The 13,669-nt window shown below is 36.5% G+C and overlaps 3 protein-coding genes across 4 annotated transcripts in view; 2 read left to right on the forward strand and 1 right to left on the reverse strand.

Annotated features, from left to right (window-relative positions):
• Positions 1 to 675: 675 nt before the first annotated feature.
• LOC116842251 (3-hydroxyacyl-CoA dehydrogenase type-2) lies at positions 676 to 2,646 on the reverse strand. The gene is made up of 3 exons (XM_032811181.1): positions 2,286 to 2,646; positions 1,876 to 2,043; positions 676 to 1,452 (listed from the first exon to the last, which is right to left on the reverse strand). Exons 1-3 carry the CDS (start codon positions 2,292 to 2,294, stop codon positions 859 to 861), a joined length of 771 nt encoding a protein of 256 aa, XP_032667072.1. The 5' UTR covers positions 2,295 to 2,646; the 3' UTR covers positions 676 to 858.
• A 929-nt stretch (positions 2,647 to 3,575) lies between these two features.
• On the forward strand, positions 3,576 to 12,803 carry LOC116840899 (roquin-1). Of its 2 annotated transcripts, none has more exons than XM_032808231.1 (16): positions 3,576 to 3,740; positions 4,415 to 4,577; positions 4,916 to 5,129; positions 5,225 to 5,443; positions 5,727 to 5,902; positions 6,062 to 6,395; positions 6,494 to 6,773; positions 6,931 to 7,088; positions 7,243 to 7,520; positions 7,709 to 7,813; positions 7,936 to 8,159; positions 8,232 to 8,344; positions 8,499 to 8,643; positions 8,719 to 8,788; positions 8,863 to 9,114; positions 9,390 to 12,803. In XM_032808231.1, the coding sequence occupies exons 2-16, from the start codon at positions 4,416 to 4,418 to the stop codon at positions 9,507 to 9,509; spliced, it is 2,850 nt and encodes a 949-aa protein (XP_032664122.1). In that variant the 5' UTR covers positions 3,576 to 3,740; position 4,415; the 3' UTR covers positions 9,510 to 12,803. The 2 variants fall into 2 exon arrangements, with proteins under 2 accessions (XP_032664122.1, XP_032664130.1); XM_032808239.1 differs by having other exon boundaries at positions 7,712 to 7,813.
• Positions 12,804 to 13,130: 327 nt separating this feature from the next.
• Positions 13,131 to 13,669, forward strand: part of LOC116840919 (calcium-binding mitochondrial carrier protein SCaMC-2) — a 9,035-nt gene continuing 8,496 nt past the window's right edge. The window contains exon 1 of the mRNA XM_032808265.1: positions 13,131 to 13,480. Within this exon, the coding sequence (XP_032664156.1) occupies positions 13,280 to 13,480 (201 nt within the window). The 5' untranslated portion in view covers positions 13,131 to 13,279. The remainder of the gene's footprint in view (positions 13,481 to 13,669) is intronic.

The raw sequence follows: 13,669 nt of genomic DNA on the forward strand, positions 1-13,669 counted from the left end.
GGGGGGGCAGAATTCTTATTGAAAACTGTGCTGGGATTCTGTAACTCGTGATTGGAGTTAACAACAGTTTCGTTATCGTTGCGTAACTTTTCTATGGTATACAAAAGCTGCTACAACGATAACGAAACTATCGTTAACTTCAATAACGAGTTACAGAATCTCAACACTGGGATACTATTCCGTACATGCTTACCGACAAATGTCGGATCGGTAGACGTTGTTGCGCAGCTTTTCTTTGGTATAAAAAAGCTGCGCAACGACGTCTACCGACCTGACAGTTGTCGGTAAGCGTGTACGGAATAGTACCTGGAGCCATATATTGAAGTGAAGTGAATGTTCTTACGCGCAAGTCTAGATGGCGGTAAATAACCTGTTTTCTATTAATAAACAATCAGCAAAACCGTGCTTGTTTTATGTCAAATGTTAAAAATGCTTATAGAGATAAGTTAATGTTTATTTTCTACATTAAGGTAAACAATGAATTCACACTTTTGAAGTCGCAGAATGTAAAAATGTAGATTTCCACTTTCTGTAACTGAAGTTACATAACAAGGAAAGAAAGATAGGAATATCTCTTTTTTATCATATAATTAAAATAACAAATAAGTCGCAAGTAAATTGTACATGAAATCAGCATTAAATTAACATTAAATTACAATGAAGCTACTAAGAATGTTACTTGTAAAAAGTACGATTTTATTTTATTCTTTACAATATAATAACAAATAGCAGTATAAGAATAATAAGATTCTAGTAAAAAATTATTGATATCTTGCACTTTCAAGATCATAGTAATGATGAAAAATTGTTTCCAGATCTAGCGCCGGTAACATATGGAAGAGTTCCTTGACCGATTCTTCAAGCTTGCATTCTCAACGCGCCGTCCAATCTGATAGTCTCCCCATTCAGCATCGGATTTTCCACGATATGTTGCACCAACATAGCGTATTCCTCGGGCTGCCCTAGTCTACCAGGGAACGGTACGGTCTTCGCTAAGAATACGCGCACTTTCTCGGGCAAGGCTTGCAATAAGGGCGTGTCAAAGAGCCCTGGCGCGATCGTCATCACGCGTATCCCATCCTTCGCGAGATCGCGCGCAATTGGCAAAGTCATACCTACTATCGCGGCCTTCGACGCAGAGTAAGAAGCCTGGCCTATTTGACCTTCGTACGCCGCCACGCTCGCCGTGTTAACGATCACACCCTTCTGACCATCCTGATTCGGGGTATTCTCGATCATCAACCCTACTGAGAGGCGAATGACATTGAACGTGCCAACAGTGTTAACTTGAATGACCTTGGCAAAGTCATCCAAATGATGAGGAGACTTTTTATTGCTATTATATGTCTTGTGAGCTATCGCGATACCCGCAGCATTCACCAGCACATCTAATTTGCCAAATTTCTGTTTCGTAAGGTCTAGAGCTGTGTGAACATCTGATTCAGATGTTACCTATTTTAGAAAAAGAGAATATAGAATAGAAGAATAGAAGAATGTAGAATATATAGAAAAAAAAATATATAGAATAGAATACAATAATATATATAATATTGATTTATCATGTTTTGGATATCTCATTAAAAGAATATATAAAATAAATAAAAGAGATATCGATGATTATCACAAGTTGATAGAGAAAAAAGCAGTCAGTGATGTAAGAAAAGATAATGAAGATAAATTTGATAAATTAATATAAAAATATATACGTATATTGAGAGAAAACAAAAAAGGTAAAGATATTTTTGTGTATACTCATGAATTATTATACTCATGAATTACTCATGAATTACTCATTGTTATAATCATGAATTATTAATACTCATGAATTATTTATAGGTAGTACTTAAATTATTTATAGAAGTTCTAAGTACATACATCCATAGGTGAGAACACTGCACTAAAATCTCCTAGCTGATCAGCTACAGCCTTCCCCTGAGAAGTTGGTAAATCAGCAATGACTACCTTGGCACCTTGTTGGACAAATCTTTGTGCAGTAGCACGGCCCAAGCCAGAAGCTCCTCCAGTCACCAAAGCTACGACTCCCTGCAGAAAAAGAAATTAAATATTCTATTATCTATTTGTATATAATTAAAAATGTTAAATACCTTATATAGTTATAACACTATATATAAATATAGAATAGCATTTTTATTAATAGTTAAGTATATTAAATATTAAAAACGGAGATGCTTCAACGATGTAAAAGAAAAAAAATTCATAAATTTAAGTCCTAATATCTACAAATAACACAATATAATAACTCAAATAACGATAACAAAAAATACCTTCAACATATTGGAAATTTTCACGAAGGTGCAACTTTGTCAAGGAGCAAAGTAATTGTAATCGACAAGTGACGATTTTAACCAGCGAAAAGTCCGAAGTGATCTGGAATAGCTTGCGCAAGCGATTCTGGTATAAATGTCTCAAATGAACTTTGGAATCTCTTTATGACTTGTATTAATCAACAAGTCACCTTATATCGGTTTGTATGTACAACGATAAATTAAACGTTAGTAGCGATAAAATGTAAATAAAAAAAAATTTTCACCATTAACAAAATACTTTTTAAGACTGTCGCTTGAGTTTCGTAACATCGAAGAAAATACTTGAGAAGTATACGAGCAGCGATAACTCCTTCGAGTTTTAACCTAGAATTAAGGTCCGTCTGCAATGGGAGAGGATTTTGCAAAGGACGGATTGTAACAAGTAAGAATAAGAAATCATCGCAATCACAGTTAAATGTGAGAAGAATAAACAATTGTGATTGATTAATTTCTCTCTTATTTCTTATTACCATACTTTACTCCCATTGTAAACCATAAAGGAGAATTCATATTTGGGTAAATAAGCAAGAAAGTAGAAGCCAATCAGAACTCGCGTTAGTGGTCAGGGAATAGTTGACAGTTTCTGCTTACCTACTAGCGCTAATTCTGATTGGCTTCTACCTTTTTTTTCTTGTTTGCTAAAATGCGAATTTTCCCTAAGTTCCATTTAACGATTACGTTGACCATGAGTATTATTTTATCTATATTTTTCACTGAATGTTATTTCTGTTATGTTATTTTTAGAAATGAAATAATTTTCATGCCGACACGATCATCAAATGAAACTTGACCACAGATATTTTCACATCGCACGTAGCGCGTCTATACTTTCATACATCATGACTTAGTCTTGTGCAATTTAATAAATAGTATATAAATATAAACATTATATATATATTGATATGGAGAATTTATTAATATATATTTTTTTAATATAAAGTAACTAAGTAAGATTATACAATATCAAATTTATCGATATAAAAATAGTGGACTCTTGAACAAATAATTAGTTATATAATAAATGCATATTGTTATTTGAAATATTAGCAAAACTTTACAATTATATGAATGCATCACATATGCGTAGTAAATAAACCTTACAAATATTTTAAGTACATTCATCTCTGTTATAAATATGAATCTTTGCCTGCACAATATTATAATATTTTAGAGTTAAAAACATTTGTATCTCGTAGAATATTTTGTGCTACCTGAGAACGGCATCACGAACGCAATGTGAATTCTTCATAACCGCAATTTTGTGTGGCGTAGATACATACACACACACACACACACAACACACACCAACGTAAGCGCGCGTAATCCGTGATTCATTGTCGCGCAACTGCGCGTAAAAAGTGTATTCGATTGTGCGTAGCGATTAATGTGATGTTTTGCGTCGGCTGTAACGAGGTAAATAGTGTTTTCGCATTATTATTGTCAATTAATCAGGGGGAAGAATAATTTACGCGATCTTTGGGACTCTAGAAGTGTCATTTCATCGTGATATTGAGACAGGTTGCTTGCGACGTCGCGCGAGTTTTCGACTTTCTTTCGGATGAACTCGCTCGAAATTGCGCGAGTTTTTAGATTTTTTCGCATTACAATCGATCAATTTCGTTGAATCAGCGACGACACATCGAAATCGCGATACGTTCACGATCAGTGTGTTTAGTGGAGCTTGTGAAATGTGTGGTTAGAAAATAGAGTGTAACTTTTGCACTTTTCGGGTTCCGTTACACGCTTCGTATTGCGAACGTGCTATCATAACCTACACTTTTTATGTCATTAATTTTTCCGTCTTTCTGAATTTGTGTTGCGCGTATAATAATGTTTCAACTAATAATAAATATGAACCTCGATAACGGCTGAGACTAAGATTAGTGGCAGTGCCTTTAATTTTATTCATGTTGATCATTCGCAAACGAGTTAATTATTTAAATAATGAGCTTCTTAATTTTATTTTTTTTTCAGTATTCCCACAGTTATGTATTTATTATTAATTCTTATGACATTATTTATAAGTTTCTTAATCTTCTAACTGACAATTAAGATAAGCACTTTATTTTTGTATGATTTTGTTGCAGAATGCCGATACAGGCACCACAGTGGAATGAATATTTGTCTTGCCCAATCTGCTGCCATGAATTTGACGTGGCAGAGCGAGGTCCCATCTCACTGGGTTGCGGTCATACTATCTGCCGTACCTGCCTTGCCAACCTTCACCGCAAACAGTGTCCTTTCGATCAGGTATATATGATGATTTGATGAATCTACAAAGCACTTTGCTCTTACTATATTATATTATTCATATTACTAATATTATTATGATATGAACTATTATAATATTAATATTTTTTATGTATACTGTATACTATAATACCAATATTATTTTTCTAATAGTCGATTTATAATCAATTTTATGAATATAATCAATGGAAGAAGTGTCCATATTTTATAAGCTATTCATTGTTTCATCAATTTGTTAATATCTCTGCTTTAACCTCTATTAATATCATTAATATTTAATCTGTATTAACTATCATTAATAACATATAATCTGTATAAAAAATTGTGTCTGTTTATAGAGCACAATCAACACGGAAATCGACAGATTGCCAGTAAATGAGGCATTGCTGCGATTGGTGGGCAACAGCCAGATCCCGGCGAGTGTGGCCGCGGCGTATCAGAAGCTGCTACCAGCTGAAGAACATGCTAACTACTTGGTGGCTAAGAGCTGCATTGAGCAGCTGGCTTTGTATCTCAAGCCATGCCAAGCCGCCAGCCCCACCGTGGCCGCAGGTACACGATACAGAAAAGAATTAAGTAAATAATTCTCTCAGAATCGTCTTTCTCCGAGATTCTATCGATCTTTTCTTTCTTCTTTCTTTCCACAGGCGTGGGTCTGGTGTCGCGTCCGATGCAGCGTAAACTGGTAACATTGTTGGGCTGTCAGTTGGTGGAGCCGGAAGGCCGGGCGCGGGCAGTACGTGCTGCCCGTAGCCTAGGCGAGCGATCTGTTACCGAATTGATATTACAACATCAGAATCCGCAGCAACTCAGCGCCAACTTGTGGGCGGCAGTTCGCGCTCGTGGTTGTCAGTTCCTCGGACCAGGTAAATTACAGAATCGACGAATTCGAACAGTTCTATAGAAATGCGCTTTCTATATCTTGAGAAAATGACTTAGCATTCATTTACTTAGTTTTCATTTGTAGAACTCTTAACATTTGAAAGCACGTCAAGACATACGCGCAGATTAGATTAGATATAGAAGTGAGAAAAATTTAGATCTTGAAATGAAATTACGTGGAATTGAGAATTCTTAGATTAAGAAATGTATAATCTGATATAATCTGATATAATCTGATATAATTTTGTTATGTTGAATACACATTAGCGATGCAGGAGGAGGTCCTCAAACTCGTTCTGTTGGCCTTGGAAGACGGTTCAGCATTGTCGCGAAAGGTGTTAGTGATGTTTGTGGTACAACGTCTGGAGCCGCACTTTCCACAGGCGTCGAAAACAAGCATCGGGCACGTGGTACAACTTCTGTATAGAGCAAGTTGCTTTAAGGTAATATATCATATGATGTCATATACACATATGATGTTCTATTTTATTTGTTAACTAGATTCTTTAGTAGATTCAGTTATTTAAAGTTAAATGTAGATACGTCAAATATGTTAGATAAGAAATCGCTGAGTAAATATATGTTAAATGTTAAATGTTCAGGTTTCTAAGCGAGAGGGTGACTCATCGCTGATGCAGTTGAAGGAAGAATTTCGCACTTACGAGGCTCTGAGACGCGAACATGACGCGCAAATTGTGCAAATCGCCACGGAAGCTGGCCTAAGAATTGCGCCAGATCAGTGGTCGGCGTTGTTGTATGGTGACACAGCTCACAAGTCCCATATGCAGAGTATCATCGACAAGCTGCAAACGCCGCAGTCGTTCGCTCAGAGTGTACAGGAACTTGTGATAGCGCTTCAACGCACACCGGATCCAGGACAGCTAAGTGGTCTGAGACCGCAATTGGAACTGCTGGCTGCTATAGATCCCAGTCCAGGTGAGTTACAGTTTTCCGCATTCGGACCAGTATAATTGTTCAATTATTTTTGTATCGTTCTGTATCTACGTGTTGACGATTCTTTTCTTTTCTTGCAGAAGCAGAACCACCAACTTTAACAGATTGTCGAGCTGCGTTAGAGGCTGTTAGGATAGTAGTGGCTGCGCTGGTAGATTTTGTGCGGCAGCATGGTGGCGGCGCCGGTGGAGGTAATCGGAAATCGCAGGACGGCGGATCTGCGGGTTCAGTCGCTGGCTCAGGCCCAGCGGGCTCCGCCAGCAAGTACAAAGTCAGCATGTGTAGGGACTTGACTCTGAGAGGTTCTTGTCCGCGATCTGGAAGTTGTACCTTCGCCCACAGTGATGTGGAACTCGACAAGTGAGTATAGTATAAATCGACATCTAGATTGACTGCGCATATTACGAATACAAAAAAAAATACGAGTATTTATGACAAATACAAGTATTTAGAAACTGAAATATAAATGGCATAGATTAAAAATATAAATTGTCTGGTATGTGTGATAATCATATAGGTATCGATCGAAAAATCGTAAATTGGGCGTCAGGACGAATTTGAATACGGAATTGAAAGGAGATAAAAGTACAACTAATAACAATAAAACCTTCAAGCAGAAAGACGAATTGACTTATCACCATTCTGTGAAAACACATGATAACGTACACCGAGAAAGTGAGTTGAATTATTTAAAATATATTTTTTTCATTGGTAAAATTTCTAACACGAATAACGATAAAATTTATTATTTAAATTACGTCATCTAAATCGTCTTATTTTTTATTATTTTTCTGTAGAGTTATTCTATATTGCGCAATTATCCTTTCAGATCTTTCGATTCCACGTCCTATCCCAACTTTGAACGAAACTACTTTTATCGAACCACTGACAACAGGCTATGTGTTGCCACCCTCGCAAAATTTGACGCATGTGGTATACCCAAAGAGCACAATGGATTCTTTGCATTGTTCACATTACATCGTGGGCCCAGGTCCAATCGACTACGCTCCCGCGCCGCCGACAGCGAGCCTTGGGATGTGGGACACACCGCAGATGCCGAGCAAACTGTCGACGACAACCAACGACATTTCAAACGGAGGTAAAAAGGTGAGTAGTAAGACGTTTTCAATTCGATTCGCTCCTTTTAGAATAAAAAATTATTCTAGATTTCTGAGGAATCTTACAAGTACTTTTTTTTCTAATTGTTACAATATCTCAAATAAAAATACCTCATTGTGTGTAATATTCACGGATGTATTAAAAAAATTTGTAAAATTGCGATTATGGTTTCGCAGCAGCGAACGGTAGCCAAAACGCTGGCCATGCTGTTGCAGCGTAGGATGGAAATTTTGAATCAGTTAGAAACGATTGTCGGCAAGCAGTCGCCTCAGATAAAAACGGTAACGCAAAAAAATCTCATCAACAGAACATAAAAATATATTTTGCTCATGAGATTATATACATAGATATATAAAATATTGTGTTATTTTGAAGTACTTTAATCGTTCTTCCTTTTCCTTAGGATTATGATATCCAGACAGATTTGTTGACGCCGAATTGGGCGGCCAGTGGCATACCCGGTACCCCGCTGTTACTACCGCCCAATAGCTTTCGGTTGCCCGCCACTCCTCGTGATCCTTCCGTTATTCTTCACGACGACGATTTAGTACCTTTTGAACCTACTGTTCTACCGCCTGCTAGTAAATATGGACCAATTTCCAGACAACTCTCCAAAACTCTAATAAGGTGATGAGGATATTTTTATCTTGAAAAAAATCAATAAAATTTAAATATGTTAACGAGTAGAATCTTTCGTAGATCTCCGAGCGGGTTGCAGGCACCAGCGAGTTTCTACAATGAAGGAGGCGGCCCACCCACTCCCGCCCCGCTGACTGCATTCAGACCGAATTCTTGGTATTACGGCAATCAACGTGAGTGAGCAGTTACGAATCCGTTTCTGCTTGTGACATAATCAGTAAAATTGTACCGTTACCTTATGATTTATCCGAGACTTACTATGCACTTCTACACGTACTGCGTTGGTATATTATTAAATGAGTGACAGAGTGTGTGTGTACGTTTCAGCTTACGCTACAATGGGAGGTAACGGAGGCATGCAGACGACAGCGACGAAGGCTGCTTTCGCCGACAATTACGTCACTCTTGGCCGCAATATCGCCGTTGAATCACCAGCCATCCAATTTCCTCGTTCTGAATGCACGTCAAAGGAGTGAGTACATTTGTGTTGTCTAACGCGGATAATTACTTCCGAGAACTTATCACCGCTCTTTTTCTTCCGTTTCAGCCTGATACTCGAGTCGCAAAAGGTGAAGCAGCAACTCAAACATCTCGAGAAGAAGATCAACGATTTAAAAGTATGTCTCTCAATTAAGTAACATTTGTTGACATTATAGGACATGTTTATTTTAAATATACACGTACACAACAGCTAGCGACGCAGGCTAATGCGACGTTTACGGCGGGCGAGAGACTAGCGCAGGAGTTGCAGTTGATCGAGGCAGGTATTCGTGAGCGCGAGAGAGATGTGCGCAATTGGACAGTGGCGGCTACAACTCCTTATTGCACAGCACCCACTTCCGCTACCGCCACTACTTTCCCGCTTTGCTGTCAACAACCCGCCGTCGATAACGACCTACTTACTGGCCAGGAATACAGTCGCGATTACAAGACTCAGGAGGAGGTGAGCAGATTTTAATTAAAAAAAAAATATTCGGAGGTGACATAATAGCTGAATATTAAAATATATATAATATGATAATTTTATTTCTTTTAATAATATCTTCTTGGCGCACATTATCTAAAAAAATTAATAATTATTGATATTAATTTATATATCATAATTGTGAACTTGATTTTATGAATATATATGAACTGAATTCTATATAAGGTGTGCTTCAAAACACGATAATCACTTCTGATAGTGAGATATATATGTATATATATATATATACATAGGATACGTACGAGGCGGGAATAGCTCATGACATACGCGAGTTCGAATTGCGCTGGGAATATGAATTGCGAGAAGAGGATAAGCACTGGTCCTCCAGCGAGGACGATCCCTCCAAAAAATAATACAACAACAGTATCCTATTAATCCAGAAGAAAACATGTATTTTCACATGTTGAGTAATTCTTGGCTTCTTCGATTATTATGCTGAGAGGAAGTAAGTAGAATTTCCGACGTTAAAGTGGGAGAGAGGAAATGAGGAAAAGGAGAGAAAGAGAGAGAAATGGTACAAAAAGTTAGATTTATTTATTATTTGTAAAATAATATTGTATTGTGACATATAAAGACATTTATTATTTTATTACGTTAATTAAGATGGAAAATTATGCAACGATAGAAAGTCATGAATTTACGAGTTAGATTAGAAATTTTCTTCTATCTCTCCCTCTTTTTCTCATTGTCTCTCTCTCTTTTTCTACTTTATATAATAAAAAAGTATACGTATATTAATATATAATAAATGTATGTATATATATGCATTACTATATTCACATTAATTTTAATGCACTCGAGAAAGTTTTTATGTTTGACGAACGACTCACGAATCTGTCTTTCTGAAAGCTGCAAAAAAAAGAAGACGTAGCCATAATATGAAATTATGTGGTGTATTAAAATTAATAAGAATGATGTAGTGTATTCATTATATACTATAATATATAAAGGGAACTATACATTCGGAAAGAATGCTGATTGACCTCAGAAAAGGTAATACTATCTTATTACCATTATTAATTTTTTTTGTGTATACGTTTAGAGGAGAATTTTTATCCATGAACGCAAGACTAACAAAGACGGATCGCTATTATCCAATAATTATATTACCACAAAGTTATTATCTCTTGTTTTAAATTCTATCAATATTTTTTAATGTGACATTATTGTTTTTATTATTTACATTCTTTTGAAATTCATTAAGATTAATCGTGAATCATGTTCCAAATTTCTATCTTTTAATTTAATCACCAAAAATTAAAGAAATGGGTTTTTATTTGGTATATATGAGACTTTTAATTTTGAAATTAGAATTAAGTATTCTTTTATGCACATTAGCTTCGAAATCTCAATTCAATTTTATAACTAATTTTTTTTATAAAAATTTTGAAGAGATTTAATTATAATTGCAATCCATTTTTATACGATAACGTGCTGATTTAATGATAATTATGATGCGTGGATTATTTATATGTGGAGAATCACATCTATAAAAAGTTAATTATATAATTATATATAATAGCATAATTATATACAAATAATGATTTAATAAGAATTGAATATTTTCATTTAATATGTACATGAAAGTATTCAGTTCTTTTTTAATCACCGTCCATAATAATGCGGACTTAATTATGGAAAATAATCGAAATGATGTTAGACAATGATACGGTGCAATCAATTTTTTTGCGTATTATTATGCAATAACAATCGTGAAGATTGTCTATTATGCATTTGTTTGCACAATGCAGTTTTTTTAATTTATTATACAATTTATATTGCTGATCTAGCCAGCGCGCCATAATGATAATAATGATAACTATGCGTGGTGGGAGGTTTCGCTTGTCTCTTATTAAAGAGATTAATTGCAAAAAGCAAATCCTATCGCTCCTTATTAGAGAGAAAAATAATAGAAAAAGTAGAACTAGAAAATAAATGAAATAATAAGAGACAGAAAATATTCTACGTTTTTATTTATTTTTTCTAACGATATACAATATTTCCAATATCTAGGTATAGCTTCCGGAATGGAGCCGTGTCTTGAATCAGCGATATGCTCCATATGCTCCATTCCGGAAGCTATACCTAGACATTGTATCAATGGCCGTGAAAGCCTTAAATCTAATATTTCCAATATTTTATTCAGAGAAAACTTTTTGTGTACCTATCGATAATAATACGTTTTTAATATATTTTATAATAGAAAATGAAAGTTTTTTCTTTTCTAATAATAAACAATATTTCTTCTCTTTTTTCTGTCTTGTAGTGCACTAAAATTTCCGAGACAGAATTATTTCTATCTCTTACTATTTTTCCTGATAAACAAATTATGTAACGGCTGGGAAGGAAATTCTATACTTGTCTCTGTTAAGCAGAGAATAAGCGCAAAGAAAAATTCTATTCAAGAGAATAGCGGTCGCTTCATTTTAGAGGAAGGATAATAGGAAACAGGATTAGAAGAAATAATAGTAGGAAATCCTAATTAGTGAGAAAATTGTTTAATTATATATGTTATATAATATAGTATTATGCAATAGTGATGAGTTTTGAATTTTTAACGTTTCACGTATATCTCGCAGCAAATAATAAAAAAAATTTACAACGAAACAGATAAATTGTAACAGTTATATTAATAGATATAAAATCTTTGTACTTTCTTTGTAATTCAGACTTTTAGTATTAATAACAATTGTGTGGTAATTCATAAATATAAGTTTTACTAGTTTCTCCTATTATTATTGATTCTAATTCCACTAGCTCTCTTATTATCGCGCTTTGGACTTTTAATAATAAAAATATATTGCATGTTAAACATGTCGCTATGTGTACAGTGGTTACACGATCGATCTTACAGTTCTATATATGTTATTATAAATAAAACGTTCTTTGTTTTATACGATATTGTTCGTGACGCGATATGATAGTTGTATACATATCGGATGTACGATAAATGAATCTGTACCTTAGGAAAAAAGGGCCAATGTCCGCTCCTTTAGTTCTTGGGAGCTATGAACTTTGCAAATCTTCAAGACAGTATCCATCGAATTCTAATCAGTCAACTAACATTTTAGCCGTTAAAAAACGAAATGTACAATTGAACTGAGAAAAAAATCATTGGAACTTGATGAGAGTCAAGATTTTTATAATCGAGAACCGAATAAACGGACGTCGGTCTTTTTTCTCCCAATGTGCAAGGCCACACACAGTCGGCGTACTCGCCGCTTATCAGTATACGGACACTTTCCTTTCCATGTGTCATCTTTCCGTTAATATTTGCGAATTAAATAACGAGTGTTTTTTGATATACTGGAAGACTACTCTACAACGTGATAATGTACAATTCGTAAATTACAATTACCGTGTATACAAATAGATACGCGTTAAATTATATACCACACAATTGTAATGTACGAGTTGTAATAAAATTTATATATTGTTACTTTTCCGGCGTACTCTCGTGCGTATACATATACAAAAACATACATACAACACATACGTGTTTCACGCATACACATACGTACACATACATACGCGCGCGTGTATTTCTTTCAACGGGTATACTGTATAAGAGAGAGCGAGGGGAAAAATGTAATGTATATAAATATAATATATTCGTGTACTCAATAAAATGATTGTTACGCAATATATTTATCATGAAAAGAACTGTCGCATATATAAATAATTTTGCGCAACATTCCTCGTCTTAAGACGTTTTCGTGCGACAATCAGAGGTCAAAAGATCGCCTATGGTGATCTCGAAACACCCTGTATAATTTTCCACGCGCGCTCGATTTGTATGTAGCGCGCGCGCGTCCTCCAGGCGTGCGGCAGTGCGGATGCGTGCGTCGCGGCGGTCGAAGGACGTCTACCACACAAGACACGTATGTATGTACACCGCGTGCACACACGCTCGCATGCGCGCGCGCGCGCACATACTCAATGTATATATATACGCACACACACAACACACCCCACGTATGCCTCTCTACGGCTACGTACTGTGCGGCACCACTGCGACACAGTGCTGGACAGCGCGCGCGAAGGGCAGAGGAGCCGTGTCGCATTGTGCGGTCCCGTCGACGTCGCGGCGTCTCTACGACCTGGTGTAGGAAAAAATTAATAAATGCCGGCCAACGGAGGCGGCGGCGCGTCGCGGTTGACGCGCGTCATGCCGCCGCATTACCTGCACGAGCTGCCGGCCCAGGACGAGGAGCGGCTGGCGCGGATCTTCCAGCGCCTCGATCTCGACGGCAAAGGCCGCATCGACGTGCGCGACCTGTCGGTCGCGCTACGTGAGGTCGGCGTGCACTCCCAGTACGCCAAGGTATACGCGAATATATCATATCGTTCGTATTCGTCTTTGACGCGAGTGTGCCGCAATAACGCAGCTCTATGTGGCGATCGCGAGTGCATGTACCGCGATGTTTGTTACTCTCTCTCTCTTTCTTTCTCCATCTCTCTCTCTCTCTCTCTCTCTCTCTCTCTCTCTCTCTCTCTCTCTCTCTCTCTCTCT

Source organism: Odontomachus brunneus, unplaced genomic scaffold (genome assembly GCF_010583005.1).
Source record: "Odontomachus brunneus isolate Ranch 3 - 2012 unplaced genomic scaffold, Obru_v1 Obru_scaffold_002, whole genome shotgun sequence".
Lineage (NCBI taxonomy): Eukaryota > Metazoa > Arthropoda > Insecta > Hymenoptera > Formicidae > Odontomachus > Odontomachus brunneus.